Below are 19,457 nucleotides of genomic sequence, written 5' to 3' on the forward strand. Positions count from 1 at the left end.
GGAGCAAAAAGAAATATATCAGAATGCTAACAGTAACTGCCCGTGGGTCATCAACAGCTACACTTTTTCTTTGTGCTTTTCTCATTTCCTGAATATATACTTCCTTAAGTAAGAAAATGGGAGAATGATTTCCTGGTAGCATCTTCTGGTTTTTACGAAACTCTGAAAGACAGAGGTTAGAATAGTATTTTCTTTAAAAATATTTTAATAAGTATAGAAAACTCTGGGAGACTCTGATGCAGAATTAATATTGCTACATATTCCTTTTCCACTGAGTCCACTGTGCATTATCAAGAATAAACTGCCCCAATTCAATGACATATAAAGACAGGAAACTCTTAGAATGTTTATTAAATGGATGATTTACAAGAAGGACAGTGATGAATAAAGGTAAAATTTTTCAGTCAGGAAACATGAAGTTTCAATGTGTAAGGGTTTATATTCAATTTCTTTTTTTTTTAATCTTCCCCTTTATGATTATATCATAGCATGTGAAGCACTGGTGAGATCTATGTCACCAGAAATTCCCAGTTTGCTGATTTCCTGGAGATTTTTCATCCGATGATTGTACTGCAACAAGTGAGCATCATTGACCGCAACCTTGAAGTGGTCAGATTCAACCAGCACTTGTATCTGAAATGGCACATACACAAAACTGTTAGAAATGCTCATTAATTTCAAAACCAGTCTCGCCTGAGCTGAGAATGTCGCACATTTCATCTTTATGATCATCTATGGAACTGACTGAAGTTTCAAGAAAGGAACTTTGGGGGCGCCTGCATGGCTTAGTTGTTAAGCATCTGCCTTCAGCTCAGGTCATGATCCCAGGGTCCTGGGATCGAGTCCCATGTCAGGCTCCTTGCTCAGTGGGGAGCCTGCTTCTACCCCCTGCTTGTGCTCTCTCTCTTCTCTCTTAAATAAAAACAAAAAACAAAAAAGGAACTTTGCAGCAAAAATAAACTCCACAGATTATTCAAAGATTCAAGCAAAATAAAATAAAAAGATAACAGATGACAAAGATAAGGTGAAGCTATAAAGGTAAAGATAAATAATGTGTCTCCATAAAAACAAAGTTTTTGTATGGCTAACACCTAAAAGTAAAAATATAAACACACCAAGTGCTGGCAAAGACGTAGAGAAAAAGGAACAGTCATGCATTGTTGGTGGGAATGTAAATTGGTGCAGCCACTTTGGAAAACAGTATGGAGGCTCCTCAAAAAATTAAAGATACAAATACTATATGATCTAGTAATTCCACTACTGGGTAAGTAGCCAAAGAGAATGAAAACACTAGTTTGACAAGATATACGCACCCCTATGTTTACTGCAGCATTATTTATAATAGCCAAGATATGGAAGCAATGCAAGTGTGGATCCACAGATGACTAGATAAAGAAGATGTGGTATCTATACATATACCACGCACACGCACGCACACTCACACACATGCAATGGGATATTTCTCAGCCATAAAAAAAGATTTTGCCACTTGTGACAACATGGATAGACCTACAGGATATTATGCTAAATGAAATGAGACAAATTCCATGATTTCACTTATATGTGGAATCCAAAAAAAAAAAATCAAAGGAAGAAATAAATGAACAAAAAGCAGAAACAGACCTATAAATACAAACTGATGGTGCCAGAGGGGAGGCGGATACGGGGATGGGCAAAATGGTTGAAGGGGTATGGGAGGTACAGGCTTCCAGTTATGGAATGTAAGTCATGGGGTAAAAGGTACAGCAAAGGGAATATAGTCGGTGGTACTGTAATAGTGTTGTATGGTGACAGATGTAAGCACAGCATAACAAAGAGATGATGATCTCCGTCGTACACCTGAAACTAATGCAACATCCTGTGTTAACTGTACTTCAATAAATAAATGAAAATAGAATACTAAAGTAGGAATCCTCTATAGAGTGGCAAATGTTGCAAAAATTGATAATAACCAGTTTAGGCCAGAGTAGGGGAAACACTCTTCCAACAGCTAGTAGTGAACAGGTTTATCCTTACAGCATTTTGGAAGCAGCACTTTGGCAATATCTAAAGTTTAAATATGTATATTGTTGAGGGGCACCTGGGTGGCTCAGTCAGTTAAGCATCTGCCTTCGGCTCTGGTCATGATCTCAGGGTCCTGGGATCGAGCTCGGCATCCGGCTCCCTGCTCAGCGGGGAGTCTTCTTCCCCCTCTCCCTCTGCCCGTCCCGCCACGCCCTGCTTGTGCTTTTCTCTCTCTGTCTCAAATAAAATCTTTTAAAAAATATGTACATTCTTGGAATAAAATTCTTGTTCTAAGAAGCAAAGATTTATAAGGACCATTATTACAGTATTTTAGTAAAATAAACTTTCAGGTTTTATTTGTTTGGAATATTTCCATACTCCAAATTATCATCCATAGGGTACTCACAGAATTAGCACATATCTAAGCAATGAAATACTATTAAGTAACAACGTTCTAATGTGAGAAGATGTCCACCAAATATAGAATATGGTCCCTATAAGTCCCTGCCCTTGAGAAGTTTATAGTCTAGTTGTTGTATTGCCCACTCTACTGTCAAGCTAACCCAGTACTGTGGACCTAGTATTTGTTAAAGCAGTGCTTAAAAATAAAAAGGGTGTTGGGACAGTTGGTAGAGCATGTACTTGATGGCAAATGTTGCAAAAATTGATAATAACTAGATCTTGATCTTGGGGTCATGAGTTCAGGGGTAGAGTTTACTTAATAAGTTTTTAAAATAAACAGTGCTGTATGTCATAGAAAATACTGGAAAGATGTTAACCAAGTTGCAACCTCTGTGAAGTTGGGAGAAAGGGGAAAAGATGGAGGTCTTTTTAACTTGAAACTTTAAAAATTTTTTTCATAAAACGTCTTAATTTTAGAATTAAAAAAATTAGCTTTGATTGCAATGCCAACTATGTTGTATTAAGGTACTAAGTCTCAGCCCAACTGGACTATTGAGACCTTCTGTCCTTTTTTTTTTTTCTTTTTTAAGTACACCCAGTGTGGAGCCCAACATGGGACTTGAACTCACAACCCTGAGATCAAGACCTGAGCAGAAATCAAGAGTCAGACACTTAGCCACATAGGCACCCCTTTCTGCCTTCTTTATTAAAGATGCTACTTTCCTCATTTCCAGAAAAGCTTAAACTCAAAGGTGTGGTAACAGGGACAATGGTGAAGGGTGGGAATGGAGCTGGGGAGTGTGCCAGTCCTGTTGAGCCTGGTGCCCTGGGATGGGGAGCAGATGTACCCGTTAGGTGACCCAGGATAGCAGATAAATTCATTTCAAGTGGCCTTATGGTTGTAAGAGTGATTCCCATGAGAAATATCCATTATCAATATATAATAGTAGCAATAACTTACTTTAAATGGTTTACCACTTTCAAAGGGGAAAGTCGCCTGTCTTTCTTCCTTTCCCCAGATGTTATCCAGCTTTGTATTGCAAACAATGACTCTCTTGTTGTCCTCACTGAAGCGCGGGTTAAAGTGGAAAGCAACATCATTCCCTCTCTTGAAATCTAAAGCAAGTCTGTTTTAAACCAAAAGACCAGAGTTAGTAAAATGATTCAAGCTGTACATTTGTATCAAGTGAAGAACATACAATTTTCTAAAGATCCAATCATTTTTTATAAAATACAGGAACATTTTCAAACAGAAGCAAACAAACCAGAGTTTGGCTTCAAACTGGAAAGTATACGAGGCCTAGTATCTGATGTATTCTTGTAGTATCTGAAAGTAAGCAAGGTAGTACGTGTTCCATTTTTTTGTCTCCTTGTCTTTGGTCACATCACTCCATTCCCTCTTTAACTACCTCTACTATGAAAACTCGTCAAGGTTACCTTATAGAAGTTTAGGTCCACTTTGAGGGCACTTTATGCTGTACATGGCAAATAATAATGCTTAGCTCTTTCCTGCCCTGCCAGTTACTTTTAATACCTATTAAAGGCAAGCCAGTCACATCAATAGAAGCTATCGAATACCTGGCTTCCTTATAGTTAACCAAAAACCTAGTCCTAAAATAACAAAAATGAGATAACATAATGTTCAGTGTCTTGTTGCTAAGTTGTAACGTCATGGTGATAAATGTGCTACATTCCCTGATATGAATTAATGGTAGTGCTGGCTTAACTTTTTGACCTTGTTCCTTCTCCTTGGATGTTAATGCAAACACAAGGCCTTGAACTGTTCAAGTATTAACCCTATCTCTCAGCTTCTCAAAGTGTGCTCCCTGGAACACTTAACATCAGAATCAACCGGGGCTCTTGTTTGAAAGCAAGGTCTACACCCTAGACTTATTAACGATGATTCCTTGGGCATTTTCATTTACCCATTAACAGACACATAAAACCACAAATGTATCTTCCAATGATTAAATGCCCAGGGAGAGGACCAATATAGTCAGATGACAACAGCATTTGTATTTGACCAAAAAAATCCAATGGCTGTATTTTTCTCTACAGTGAAAAGGAGATCTTGCCATCTCTACCACTTTAAGCATTCTTTTTTTTTTTTTCAGGTAATACCTCACATAGATTTTGCAGAACCAAGCAACCATTTTTTCAGTTTAATACCATCTTACCCATTTCCACCAAAATGAGTGTTAATCTGCCACGGTCTCTGTCTACACCTCTAGTGTTACTGGAGCTAAAGTTTCTAGTGCAAAAACCCTCAATAAGGCAAACACACCAGTGTGGTTCTGTATGACCGTGGCTAAGGGAGGAGAGCAGATACTCACAAATCGTGCCCAGGCTCAGGTGTGCTGGGTTCTATGTTAATTGGAGGAGGAAAGATGGACAAGGACATGGGCAGGGATATATATATTTTGTAATTGGCTGTGAGACAAGCTTTATTGCACAGGTAAGCACTGTGTTTAGAGAAGCTGTAGAGGCTGTGTAGAAAGAAGGGGCTTAAGGTACTGGCTACCACACAGAACTGGAGAAGGCTGGTGGAGGTACGCGTGAATGGGCTGCTGAATGTAAAATGATTATATCAGAGGCTGAGTCCATTTCCTGGTAACAGAAAAGGGGGTTCCCATTGATCCACCAGGAGCACAAAGTGACAGACCACAGGTTGTTTACGGATTCTTGTAAACCTGTGTGCATAGCTTGATTTTGTACCTTTTGTGCACTGTCTATAAAACCCCAAAACACGGATTAATTTATGGCTGCAGCAGGGGCTTTAATGGTCCCACTAACCTCAGGGACAGGCATACTGGATGTCTTCAGGATATCCTTAACCTGCTTGTATTACATGGAAATATAACCGGTGGTGATAACAGACCCAGGCATCCCAAGGCTGCCATAAGTCAGCACGGCTTTTCCTAAATTAGCTCAGAGTCTCACTCCATCCTAGCTCACCTCTATCAAACCAGTTCCAATGGCAAAGGTTGACTTCTTTTGAGGAAGTCTTTAACTTGTAGGATCTTTTCAAATCTTTATATAAATTGTATACTCAGAAGACTGGGGTTCCCCCATCCCGCCACTTAACATCCGTAGACCTGGCTGACCCCATGGGAATCTGTGACTCAGCTGATATGCCCAGTAGGAAGGCGGAAATTGAGGTCAAGCTCACCAGATCTGAGACTGCACTGTGACCTTCACGACTGCAGGGTGATCTGCCCAAATATGAGGAGAGAGTGGTATGATGTGCAAGCTCTCAGATCAACTCAAAATGACGTCCAGTGCAATCTTTGTGTTTCTGACCCTAATTTTTGATGGTCATTTAGATACAAAGTGCATGCTTGGTTTTTTAGACAAGATATGGCTCAGAGGTGGAGAGATGGCCAAGCATTACATTACAAAGGCCGTCATTCCCTTAAATTCTAAGGTTCTCACTGCCAGGGAGAACCTAGGTTTTTCTGTATGGGTTGTCTGCTCTTTCTCTCTGTCCTCACAAAGCAGAACTGTTTCAGGGCGCCTGGGTGGCTCAGTCAGTTAAGCATCTGCCTTCAGCTCAGGTCATGATGCCAGGGTCCTGGGATCGAGCCTTGCATCAGACTCCCTGCTCAATGGGGAGCCTCCTTCCCCCTCTCCCTCTGCCCCTCCCCCTGCTCATGCTCATGATCTCTCTCTCTCAAATAAATAAAGTCTTAAAAAAAAAAGTAGAACTGTTTCATTGTGGTTCTGGGAGAAAAACAAGATTTAGTGAGGGGCACTTTGTCCCCTTGGTGGGAACACACACCGATTTATGGGATAACTCCATTCTATAGTATAGAATTCTAAATGCATAGTTTTAAAAATTTTATTAAAATTCGAAATAGATCATCCTTTACTCAAAAACCAATTGACAAATATGTTAGAGTTGCTAATATTGTTCTTTACCTGTTTGCATTGGGCTTTACTGTGCCCAGAATTGTTATCAGCATGCGAGGCATGATTCCTCCAGGCAAAGGCAGGTCATAAGGCACGGTCTGGGAATAAAAAACATATACATATCAATAAAGAGTCATGTCTTCTTGGGGAAAGACAGAAAAATATGTTGCTAATGTGACTAACACATAACCCTAATTTAAGCCATTTTTCCAGACTCTCTGGTCACCCTGCCCAGGGCCTGAAGGAATAAGGCTTCCTATCTGCACAAGTAATAATCAAGAATAAAGCCATTAAGGGGTGCCTGGTGGCTCAGTTAAGCATCTACCTCCCTGCTCGGGCTCCCTGCTCAGCAAGAAGTCTGCTTCTCCCTCTGTCTCTGCCCCACCCCCTTCTTGTGCTCTCTCTCTCTCTCTCACTCACTTTCTCTCTCCAATAAATAAATCTTTAAAAAAAGAGAAGAAGAAAGCCATCAGTTAATTGGTGCCAAAGACAGAACATATTCCCTTTTGGACCACTGTATCTTTTGTTACTAAGGTCATCCCAATCTATAATTCATTTACTTGGACTATTTTTCGGAAAGGCTTAGGCTAGACCTTGCAGTCAACATTAACATTTTTGTGCCACTCTTCTTTTTTTTAAATTACTTTTATTGAGATATAATTGTATTGGTTTTAGCTGTACAACTGTGTGCCACTTTTAAGAACCTGGTCACATAACATACTTCATCATGGTCATTTTGCTCCCTAGGGGCAGGCATTGTGTTGCATCCGGGGACTTAATGAGTTCTTATAAGTTCTACTTACATGGCATCAACAGGAGGCTCTGAATGTGGCAGATACTAAATATTTGTGGAATTAACACTTTTCATTTAATACATTCCCTAGTTCTTCCACAAAAATGTATTAACCATCTAGGTTCAAGGTGCTGTAAATATTCCTAAAACTCCCTTTGGCCTCTTCTCTCTTCCCTTCCTAATTTCTTCCCCCTGGGTTCAACCACCACCCAAATCTTTTCTCTTGGGCCCCAAACCTCCTCCTATCTGAATTTCCTACAGATGCCTCAAAGCCAACAGGTGTGAACTAGAATTGTCTCTTCTTCCCCATCCCCCACCACCAGGTCTCCTTCCTGAGTTCCCGGTCTGTGTTGACCTGTGGCTGGTGCTCTCATTGTCCAGCCTTGAAAACCCCAACATCCCTGACTAAGACCTAACCACTAGTTCCTGGGGTTCTTCCTCTGCAACCTCTCTCACATCTGCCTCTTCCTTGCCACAGCCTCCATGTCCCCCACCTGTCTACAAATGACTAACTGTGGTCGACTGATGCCTGCCCAATGCTGCCCATGCTCCCAGCGCCTTCTCCGTACTCTCCTCTAGGCTGACCTAAAAGCAGGTCAGACACTACCTGTGCCAACATCTACATGCTACTGGAAGGGTCTGATCCCACGCGGCTACTGAACACTTTCCCCACATCTGTATATTATCTCCCGACTACACAACTGGAAGGGAAGGATCTGTGTCTGAGACATGTCTAGAGTCCCCACAGTGTTAGGTTTTACACTTAGAATTCATTTACTAAAATGGGTTTTAATATAAATGAAAATTTAATCCTTAGATCACAAAATTATCTTTAGAAGGTTTTTCAAAACCACATTACCTTGGTTTCCCTACATGTTTCTTCTATGACCCCAGACAAGCTGTATAACTCTCTCTTGTTCCCTTTCCTTGTGTGTAAAGTAGGGACAATAACAGTAGCTTATGGGGCAGATATAGGGTTAAATGAAATCATCCATGTAGAAGCACACTGCTGGCACATGTTATGTGCTCAGTGTTTATTAATAATGGTAACCAAAATGTTCCCCCATTACTATGATCTTAACTTCATTTAAATTAAAGCTGCTTTACAGATGTCTTCAAAAGATATACTGACTTCTCTTTATACTAACAGTTCCCATACTAAACTCAATACAAACAATGATTTTTTTCTATTGGGCTGACATACACCATGGCTGGTCCTTGAAAAGTGGCTCTAGCCAGCGAGTTTAAAGCTTCAGGTCTCTCTGAAGTCCTTTGCAGGTTGGTGCCCACAGCCAGCTCCCAGCCAGAGCACAGCAAGTAATGGCACCAACGCTCCAGACAATTAGTGTGTTGGTTCTTCATTAGCTTTGCCCTGATCACAATCAAGTCTATGAAATGCCTAGTTCCATCTTACCAGTGGTCCAGCAGGGATGCCAAAGGGGCCAGCAGCAGGGTGGGCTCCAGGAGCACTTGGCTGTCCAGGAGGTGGGTAGGCCCCAGGCCCACTCGGTTGCCCAGGGTGGGCTCCTGGTGCAGGTGGTCCAGGATAAGCAGGTGCTGTTGGGCCAGGGTAGGCTCCTGGAGGTGCCTGACCAGGATAGGCACCAGGAGGTGCCTGACCAGGATAGCCGCCAGGAGGGGCCTGACCAGGATAGCCACCAGGAGGGGCCTGTCCAGGGTAGGCTCCAGGAGGTGCCTGACCAGGATAGCCACCAGGAGGGGCCTGTCCAGGGTAGCTACCAGGAGGGGCCTGTCCAGGGTAGGCACCAGGATAGGAGGCCCCTGGGTAGCCTCCAGCAGGCTGGTTTCCCCATGGACCAGGCCATCCTTGAGGGTTTGGGTTTCCAGACCCAGATAAAGCATCATTAAGCTGGAAAGAAAGACATCAACAATTACAGGATGAAAAACATTCACAAAAACAGAATTTTCAGGAAAACAGGAATATGTGATCTAAGAAGTAGAAGGATATGGTAAGGGTATGAAATTCAAATCAATAGGGATGCCTGGGTGGCTCAGTCGTTAAGCGTCTGCCTCTGGCTCAGGTCGTGATCCCAGGTTCCTGGGATCAAGTCCTGCATCAGGTTCCTTACTCAGCAGGGAGCCTGCTTCTCCCTCTGCCCCCTCCCCTTGCTGTGCTCTCTCTCTCTCTCTCTCTCTGATAAATAAATAAATAAATAAAATCTAAAAAAAAAAAAGAAATTCAAATCAATAAAAAATTTTCCACCTATTAAATAGTTTGCAGTTCCTAAGACTAAAATTAGGCTTTGGGATTATATATGCTTCATCACTTTATTCTTTTTTTTTTAGGAAGCAATGTATCAGTACTGGCTTATTAATGGTAACAAATGTACCATACTAATGTAAGACGTTAATAATAGAGGAAAGTAGGTGTAGGGTATACGGGAACTCTTGGTACTATCTTTGCAATTTTTTGTAAATCTAAAACTATTGTAAAATTTCAAAGTTTATTTTTCTTAAAAGGCCAGATCATGCCATTAAGTAAGTGGGATTCCAGATTGATTACTGTCTGTATGGGGAGGAGGAGAGCCATATAGAAAATGATAAGCAAAGCAATTTACGGTTCTCAACATGAATTGTCTTACCAGAAAGAGTGCATTTTATTGATGGATTATAATTCTAATAATGATTGTTATATTTTCTTGGCCATATAGGGTCAATTTATTAACTACATGGTAAAGTTAATACAACTATCAAATGGCATAGAATTTTCCTTGCAAAGAACAAGGATGGCTTAATAAGAGTCCCCATCCCGGTTTCACAAGACCATTCCAGAGGAGGATTTCTGGAAGGTGTGGTCCCCTTCTTAGTGGCTTTCAAAGGGCTTCCAGTCCCATTTCTAACCTCTAGCAGAACCACAAGCCTGTCCCTGGCAGCCACAACAGGTACATGGCCACACACAGTGGTATCTGATATAGGCGAAAAAAACACAGGTTTTTTTGTTTTGGGGGGTTTTTTTTGATCATGGCTTATCACAGTCAAGCAACTGCATGGTTCATATGAAAAGATGCCCTACAGTAGGTGGTCAGGGTGATGGGCCTGAGTTCCCACAGTTCAATGAGTTCCATGTTTGACAGCAAAGAGTCAGTCCTGCCATATTCCCAATGTGGCAATGTACTGGTCAAATCCATCCTTCTCTTTGCCTTGTGCTGATCACAGGGGATCTAACCCCTGCAGATGGTGGTTTCCAGGCTTCCAGATGAGTCTGGCTAAGGGGCAGCATTGGCAGGAGATTAAAGAATGGGGAGAAGGGAGAAGCCGGGGTAGTTCCCTGCTCCTTTCTGCCTCACGGGGTGTCTGGGCAGCTGCTGCATCTCCTGCCTCCCTTTATTCTTGCTTCCCATCATCTGAGATCATGGAGGGTTGCCTTTTATAATTTGCCAAAGTCGGGAGCTAGCCTTCCTCTATGTAAAAGCACATCCTCTCTAACTGACAGGAGAAGAACAATCACAGAAATCAGGATGCTCAGACTGCACCACACTTCCCTTTGCTCATATTATTTCTCAGCTCCTGCCCATGGAATCCACCTGTTTCTGTCCCAGCCTTTTCAGTAGGGGAGTTACTGTTAGTGAGTCCCAGGCCTCTATCTGCCTGGCTTTCTTCCTGAACCTACGGCTGGAAAAACAAGACTCAGCTCACAAGGTCTCATTGGTCAGTTAAGGCCAGAGGAAGCTGCAGGGTGATAGAATTAGAAGGGGATGTTTGGTGGTAGAGAAGAAAGCCCCAACCTACATGGAATGTGTATTATGGTAAAAAAAAAAAAATAGACATAAAATACTTACTGAAAAACTGTCTGCCATTTTCCTGAAAGGGGAAAAAAAAAGATAGGTTATCATTTGATCCTAGATTTCACGTTTCCATATTAACATAACATCACAAATAGTTCATTGGGCAGTTCTAGATGATCTACAGGCATTCTTCTAACCAAGCCAGTTTATTCTCCAAATACACCTAAATCAATAGTGTGAAACCACAAAACCAGCTCTAGCAGGGATGCACTCCAGCTACATCACCAAGCCCTATTTAACTCATAACTTTAAACTCTAATCATACTAGCCTGTGTTCTGAATCCTGGGAGTAACAGGCCAAACAACACAGGAGAGAGAAGACCAAGGAAGATAATGTTCTGCCCCTTTCCTTGGTAAAGACACAAACAGTCCCAGTTCATCTGTGGTCCTCCTCACCTTCCTTCCTGGGCGCTGCTTCCCCCACCTCTTATCACCAACCCCCCCTCCCGTTCCTCAGATCAAGCCCCATGCCCTCTTCTGGGTTTTAGCAGGAAAGCAGAGTTGACTGATTCCTACTGAGATTTGAAACCAATGCCCCTAGGTGCAGTTGCTGCCAGTTATTTATTCCCTCATTTGCACATATTTATGCCTGCTCTGGGCCAGGCACTGTGTGGGCTCTTGCCTGGGTTGGAAGATGGATAGGCCAAGATCTGTATGGTCAAAGGGCTCACAGGCCAGCAGGGATCACAAGGGATCGACACTGTGAGCCAGACTGAGTGATGGGGAGTCACAGCTAGAACTATTACTTCTAAGAGGGGACGAGGTTGTGGTGTTTGAGCTAAGCCTTAAAGGAGAGGAGAGATCCAGATGTGGAGCAATAATGATGAAAGACAGGTATACGATGCTTTTTTTTTCCTTTTTTTAAAGATGTTTGCTACTCCAAACGAAACTCTGGCAGTATAACAAACTAGGGTTTAAGGAAAAGAAAAGAAAAAAGAAAACAGAAAAGAAAAGAAGTCAGGCAATGTGGAGGAAAATATTTTTGGGTAGGATGCTACCAAAGAGAGTTGGCTTTGCCCAAAACTGATTCCAGGGGTGGCCTTGACACATCATTCCTTCTTTCTCCTGCTCCTCTCCCTATGTCAAGTCTCTAACCATTTCAGATGTTTTACACCTGCTCCCACTTGCAGGTGCTCTGGCAGTGAGGGGAAGAGGGCAGCTTTGGACTCACGAGGCCTGAGTGAGTTTTCTTGGGTCAGGATCACCAGTCCTATAGCCAAAGTGACTTGGATCTTAAACAATCAGAATCTCTTTTCCCTTGAGTTGCCCACTTGTGATATTTACTAAATTATTTAAGAAATGACATTACCCCCCAAGGGATCCTATAATAGGTCCTAAAAATCTAAAATATTAGACTTTTTGGTTAAAAAAAATAGGCAGAACTCCTCTTAGGACTTAATGTCCTCCATTTATACACATCAGATATTTTATCATACTCTGCTGTTATTTATACCACAGTTAAATATTACCTTCTATTAAGGTTTTTTTTTTTTTTTTTTTTTGCACATCTCTTTTTTAAATCTGGGCATTCTTAAACATATTTGGAAGCAGTTTAGGTATCACCGTATCCTTCTTCTAACATGGGAAACTGCTGGCAACTTGACTGGGAAGTCACAGTGACTCTCCCAGGGCTTCCATTCCTGGATTTCCTATAGCATTTGATCTTTTTTTTTTTTTAAAGATTTTATTTATTTATTCATGAGAGACAGAGAGAGAGAGAGAGAGAGGCAGAGGGAGAAGCAGGCTCCCAAGGAGCAGGGAGCCTGATGCGGGACTCAATCCCAGGACCCTGGGATCATGACCTGAGCCGAAAGCAGACGTTTAACCATCTGAGCCACCCAGGCGCCCTAGCATTTGATCTTTCAAAGCAGAAGTCAGGTGTTCCTCTGCTTGTGCTTCCTTCCCCAAAAGGCTTCCGCTGCTTAGAAAAGTGTGCTGCCACCGCAGGAGGAACTTGAGAGAGAAGCATTGTTACAGAAAAGGAAAAGAAAGGATGTTTCTTTCTCTTTTTTTAAGGTTTTATGTTTAAGTAATTTCTACACCCTCATGTGGGGTTCAAACTCACAACCCCAAGATTGAGAGTTGCCTGCTCTACCAACTGAGCCAGCCAGGTGCCCTAGAAAGGACATTTTCATTTTTTAGATTTTTATTTATTTATTTGAGAGAGCAAGCGTGCCCGAGAGTGGGCGGGGGGGGGGGGGGGAGAAGGGCACAGGCAGAGGGAGAAGCAGACTCCCTGGGGAGCAGGGAGCCCAACGTGGGACTTGATCCCAGGACCCCGGGATCATGACCTGAGCTGAAGGCAAACACTCAACCGACTGAGCCACCCAGGTACCCCTAGAAAGGGCATTTCTTAAGAAAACATTTTGGAGGCCAGTAGGAAACAATCTTGAACTTCATGGTGGGCAGAAAGTTTAGTTCCTTTGATTACACAAACTTATTCCATTCCTGCACAACATACCAAAGACCCAGACTTACAACTTTATAAGTGTTTTGACTTGTCTTAAATATTCCTATTCTGTAACGACTTTCCCCAACCACTGGAGATGTCTTGTGCATTACAGGATGGAGAGCATCCATGGCTTCAATGCACAAGATGCCAGCAGCATAATACCCCACCTCCCGATTGTCACAACCAAAAATGTCTTCAGATGTTGCCACATATCTTGGACTCCGGGGTTGGGGGGGCGGGGAGAGGGCAAAATTGTGCCTGGTTGAGAAACACTTGTCTAGGCTGATCGGCATGTGTATCCCTCCAGAAGTGTAGATACACAGGTCAATAAAAACCAAAAAGTTAGTTTCAATAGTTAAAACTAGCTAAATCTGTACCATGGGCCTAATAAGGTGTCATATTAACATAACTCCAATCAAGCTAACATGTGTTTAAAGGCTGATTACAACTAGAAACCAAAAACAGCATTTCCAAAATGTAACATTTCTTCTTAAAGTCTGCTCAAGCATATTCAGCTTATTTTCAGCTCCAACCAAAACAATTTGAGAAACAAAGCAGATTTCACTTTCTTTCTACTGTGTTTCACATAAAGCCTTGGGTGACAGTTTGCATCATGTTGTGACACACTAGACAAGCCCATTAGAATAATGACACCCTGCATTAATGTGGTGCTTTTCAGTTTATGAAGCACTTTCCCATACTTTTCCTATTCTCATTCTGATAATGATCTTATAAGATTTTCAGGGGAAAGTTAATATTCCCATTCTAGAGGTAAGGACACTGAGACTCAGAGAGCTAATATGGTGGCCCAAAGTCATTCTGTTCTTGGCAGGTCAACAACCAGGGTCCAAGCATCCTCACTCTTAATGCAGGTTCATTTTACACTGTATGTAAAACCTTTGAAATTTTAAAGTATAGTCCTTTAAAAGTGTTAATTACTTCACTTAGAAATTAATTCTCTGACTTACTCATTCAGAACTATATAACATGTTGAAATTGTAAAAAAAAAAAAGAGATCATGTTTTTGTCAGAAAACTAGCTGGGTGACTCATTCAGTAAGCTTCAATACACACAATATTGAATACAACGATGCCATTTTGCACAGTCACTTTGCTAATTATAACCACATTTAAACCAATAAAGTGTACTTCTCCAAAAAATTAGGTATGCACTGTTTTGATATGTTCATTCTCAACCGTTAGTTTTTACGGAAAAAAAAAGATTATAACCGATACATTTTTGAAATCAAGGTTAGCAACCTTAGAACTTTAAAAAAAATCTATTTGGATAAATATCTTTCTTACTTGCCTGGAAAATTTCCCTCCCTCCCTCCCTCCCTCCCTCCCTCTTTCTTTCTTTCTATCTTTCTTTCTTTCTCTCTCTTTCTTCCTTCCTTCTTTCTTTTCTTTCTTTTTCTTTCCTTCCTTCCTTTTAGATGAACAGTTTATATAGAGACACAATAAAATGTAAAAAAATCTTCTCACACTACAGATACTACAGATATGTGAACCCCATCCTGCCATTCCCAGAATCAGAGAATTTAGAAGCACCAGAAAAGAAATACTACATTAAAGCAAAACAAAAAATTGAGGAAACACTACCTGAGTCTTCACATTTGGAAAAACCTACAGGAAGTAGTTCAGTGTTGCTTTGGAATAAAGAATTTAAACATGAGTCAGAATGTAGACCCTTTTAATTGGCCGTTAATTATAGCTTTTTCCCCTCTAATAAAGAGTGGCTATCTACTGTACTATGCTATTCTAGGTCCACCTAGCAATTAGTCCAGTAGCTGGGGTTCCTGGGAGCACTTCTGAAATTTCTGCTCACAAAGGGCCCTGACCTTTACACAAGCAGAAAGAGAAGTAGATCATGAATGCATTTCCTCAGAACCCTAAGGCACGGCCCACACTCCTCAGCAAAGAACTTCCCACCCTTGCTGAAACAAGCCTACTTTGCAAAGCCAAATTCGGTGATGCTGAGTTGGAATAAAGGAACTGGTCCTTCACTAGGATTTCCTTCTTATCATAGTTCCTCAGCATCAAGGAAGGTAAAGTTACTTTGTGCCTCTCAGTTACCGACTGTTTTCCCCCTATGGAAAAGCTGAACCAAGAGCAAACACATGATACTTAGTCAGCAGCACACTGGAAGTTTACAGCAAGCACTGTTCTGGCAGGCTTACCACATAGAATTAAATCAGAAGGACCAGTTCAGGCACTAGACACCAAATGTTAACCCAGCTGTCCTCAGCAGGAGCCTGTTTTCCAAGCCATCACAGGAAAGGGAGGCTATGTTTTAGATCAGTTAACCATGAGTCTCAGATACAATAATCTCACAAGCCAACTGTATTTAAGGTCAACATGTGATGCTCAAGTTATAATATATGAATGCAAGTCTCTGCGGTTCAGATGTTGAGACTGGCTGATGAGGTTCTAGGCAAGTAGGTACCTAAACTATCGGTGAGACCAACATTGGCCTTTGACCTCACTAGCAATAAGTGAAGTCTTTATAGTAAAGCACTGATGTACACTTGTAGCACAGGGAAACATCATTGTTTAAGGACCCCTGCAAAAAACTAGCTTTGGGGGTCAATCTATCAGGCAGTGTTCCCCCTCCTCTGCTACTTCAGTAACCTGGTGAGTAACCTTCTAGCACTTTGAAGCTCAAAACATTCAAAGACCATCATCAAACTTTTCCCCAGAACATGGAGTAGGTGCTGATTCTGAGTGTAACCCCCAAACGTTATGAAATTAGGAAGCAGTTCCCATCTCCCAAAGATCACAGATGAACTGTCTTCCATTCCTTTCCCAGAATCCCAGAAACAGACTGGGTCACTGCGGTTCAGCCGTCTTCACTGTCCAGCAATCCAACTCCCAGGAGCCACTTTACACAGCTTCCACAGTATATGGAATAGGAATCACTAACTTGAAGGGGTGGGCCTGAAGCCGAAGTCACAACCTCACCGTATGTGTCTCTGACTCTCTGGCGCTCAGCTCCTATTCCTCAGAGTGGATACATTATAGTGTTTGTTTGTTTTTTTTTAATCTTATTATTTATTTATTTATTTATTATTTATTTATTATTTATTTATTCATGAGAGACAGAGAGGCAGAGGGAGAAGCAGGCTCCCAAGGAGCAGGAAGCCTGATGCGGAACTCGATCCCAGAACTCTGGGATCATGACCTGAGCCGAAGGCAGACGCTTAACCATCTGAGCCACCCAGGCGCCCTACATTATAGTGTTTTTATTTCGGCACCTGATAATTCAGAATACATCTTCAAACCTGTTTTAAAAGCTGTCCCCCGCTTTTTGGACCAACATTCTGCCACACCCTACACGTCCTCAGCACAGATCTGGGATAATGCCCAAATTAGCCAATCTGGGCAGGGATGAGTCACTGATTTGCAAAAGTTTGGATGTGCACTGTTCGCCAAGCCAGACGCATGCCCACTCAGGCCCTGGGGCATCACTACTTTCTGTGGGATCAGCACCCAGAGAGCGGCGGCAGCCCCTACCGCGGCCCGGCCTGGTAGAAGGGCTCGTGCGCGCCCCACAGTCAGATCCAGCAGCCGCGCAGCCCAGTCAAGGGGCGCAGGGGCCGCCTCCGGAGTCCGGGAAGGAGGAGGACCCGCTTCCTAATCCCACACTGGGGCGGGCCGCTGGGGTTGCTAAACGCGCCCCCCCCCACCCCCCGCTCGCGGGCGGGACGCCGTGGCCGAGGCTGCCAGTCGCCGCGGAGGGTGCCCCGCGCCCCTCACCGCCCGCCCCAGGATCAATGCGTGAGTCTTTGTAAAGCGCCTCTAACTTTCCCAGAGCCTCAGACTGCGCTCTCTCGAGGGGTCAAGGCCTCGAGTGCCCCGGTGCCCCCAGGTCCTCACGCGACCCCCCGCCTCTCCGTGCCCGCCCGCCGGCCGTCAAGCCCCCAGCCCCCAGCCCCCGCCCGGGCGCCGCCGGCGGGCTCCCTCCGCGTCCCGCGTCCGCGCGCCCCCGCCACTCACCCGACGCCTCGGCGCTAGCTCGCTTGCTACCCGCGCGGCTTCTGCTGAGGTGGTGCGAGCCCTGACCGGGCGGTGGCTCAACGCCTCAAATAGGCTCGGCCCGGCCCGCCTCTGCCGAGGCGTGGCTGGCCTCCACCCCCGCCTGGCCCGGCCTCGCCTCGCCTCGCCTCTTCCTGCGGACCAGGCCCGGCGTCCCCCGACCCCGCACACCCTGCAGCGCCGTTCCAGGGCGCAGCTCAGAAGTTCGGGGTCTGGAGAGCGGCCGGTGGGACGCTCCGGGGCGGCCACCAGCCCCGCAGCCTCCAGTTGGTGTCCCGCGGCCACCCGAGACCTGGAGTGGGGCCACGTTCACCGCCCTCTCTCCAGATTCACCTGGTGACTCAGACCAGGATGGGGAGAGTCTGCGAAGCTTTCAGAGTGTGCTGCGTTGAAGAGTTTTGCTTGTTTGCTTGTTTTAACCGAGTTTGCTTATTTTCTGCCTGAATTGCAGACGCTCTCGTCCTTTCTACATTTTACCTAAATCCTCTCTCAATATCAGAGCCTTCCCAAGAAGTGCGCAGTGACTTGTGTCACTGGGAGGGCCCTGTCAAGTTTTCTGAGGTGCTGGGTGAGATAGATGTCCCCATGTTCTTGACCTTGCATTCATTCCCTTTCTGAACTGCGATGTGGGGACCCACCTCACACTGAGAGCCCAAAATTGTTTTTGTTTGTTTGCTCCTCACTGCATCCTCAGCATCTTACCTAGCCTTTGGTGTGTAGTTTCTCAGAAGAGGTTTGTTTCATGAATGAATGAACGAAATAATGAATCCCTTCCTAGAAAGCCTGTTGTTTTCTCAAAGGTTGGGGAGAGTCCGGATGAAGGAGGGAACAGTTAAACACAAAAGTGGCTTAGGTAAAGACATGAATAGGATAAAGCTACCACTCTAAAAAAGGTTCTTATAACAGATAGTAATTCTTGGGGCGCCTGGGTGGCTCAGTCGCTTACGGGGCTGCCTTCAGCTCAGGTCATGATCTCAGGGTCCTGGGATCAAGCCCCACATCGGACTCCTTGCTCAGCGGGGAGCCTGCTTCTCCCTCTCCTTCTGCCTGCCCCTCCCCCTGCTTGTGCTCTCTCTTTCTCTCTCTGTCAAATAAATTAAAATAAAGTCTTAAAAACACACACACACACACACAAATAGTGATTCTTGCAAGAGAGAAGGTATTTATTTAGTATAATTTCGCTGTGTAATAACTGAGTGAAATGGTTAGGGACGTCCAAGGTGGATTTTTTTAAGTTCAGATATCCACTCACAAAAATTAACTTGCAATGGATTAAAGGCTTAATTGTAAGACCCCAAAACATAAAACTCCTAGAAGAAAACAGGAGGAAAGCTCCTTGACATTGGTCTCGGCAATGATTTTTCAGTTATGACTCCAAAGTAGAAGCAACAAAGGCAAAAATAAACAAGTGAGACTACATCAGCTAAAAAGCTGCATAGCAAAAGAAGTAATAAACAAATGAAAAAACAACTTACAAAATGGGAGAAACTTGAGAACTATGGTTTTGATAAGCGATTAATCTCCAAAATATATAAGGAACTCATAGAACTCAATAGCAACAAAACAAAACAAAACAAAAAAACCCAAATAATCCTATTTAAAGAATGGGCAAAGGACCTGAATAGACATTTTCCCAAAGAAGACATATGACCAACAGGTACATAAAAAGGCATTCAACATCACTAATCATCAGGGAAATGCAAATCCAAACCACAATAAGATACTACTTCACACCTGTTAAAATGCCTATCATCAAAAAGACAAGAAATAAGTATTGGCAAGGATGTGAACAAGGGAACCCTTTGTGTACTGTTGGTGGGAATGTAAACTGGTACAGCCATTACGGAAAACATGAAGGTTCCTCAAGAAATTAAAAATAGAACTACCATATGACTTAGCAATCCTACTTCTTGGTGTATATCCAAAGGAAATGAAACCACTATCTTGAGATATCTGCATCACCATGTTTATTGTAGCATTGTTCACAATAACCAAAATATGGAAACAACCTAAGTCTGTTGAAGGATGAATGGATTAAAAAATGTCTCTCTCTCTCT

At 43.2% G+C, this 19,457-nt stretch overlaps 1 protein-coding gene across 1 annotated transcript; it reads right to left on the reverse strand.

Annotated features, from left to right (window-relative positions):
- Positions 1-333: 333 nt before the first annotated feature.
- LGALS3 (galectin 3) lies at positions 334-17,453 on the reverse strand. Its single transcript, XM_028110183.2, has 6 exons — positions 17,362-17,453; positions 10,909-10,930; positions 8,523-8,978; positions 6,325-6,413; positions 3,368-3,533; positions 334-633 (listed from the first exon to the last, which is right to left on the reverse strand). The coding sequence occupies exons 2-6, from the start codon at positions 10,924-10,926 to the stop codon at positions 478-480; spliced, it is 885 nt and encodes a 294-aa protein (XP_027965984.1). The 5' UTR covers positions 10,927-10,930; positions 17,362-17,453; the 3' UTR covers positions 334-477.
- Between the last annotated feature and the right edge of the window lie 2,004 nt (positions 17,454-19,457).

Source organism: Eumetopias jubatus, unplaced genomic scaffold (genome assembly GCF_037043125.1).
Source record: "Eumetopias jubatus isolate StellerSeaLion01/CBP00866 unplaced genomic scaffold, mEumJub1_p1.0 scaffold_7, whole genome shotgun sequence".
NCBI classification, from domain to species: domain Eukaryota; kingdom Metazoa; phylum Chordata; class Mammalia; order Carnivora; family Otariidae; genus Eumetopias; species Eumetopias jubatus.

What these genes read in the sequence shown, in the direction of transcription:
- LGALS3 (XM_028110183.2), bottom strand. An exon ending in GCATCCCTGCTGGACCACTG is followed by an intron (nt 6,414 to 8,522) that starts GTAAGATGGAAC and finishes TTTTATTCCCAG; the next exon opens with ACCGTGCCTTATGACCTGCC. An exon ending in GTAAAGCCCAATGCAAACAG is followed by an intron (nt 3,534 to 6,324) that starts GTAAAGAACAAT and finishes GGTTTAAAACAG; the next exon opens with ACTTGCTTTAGATTTCAAGA.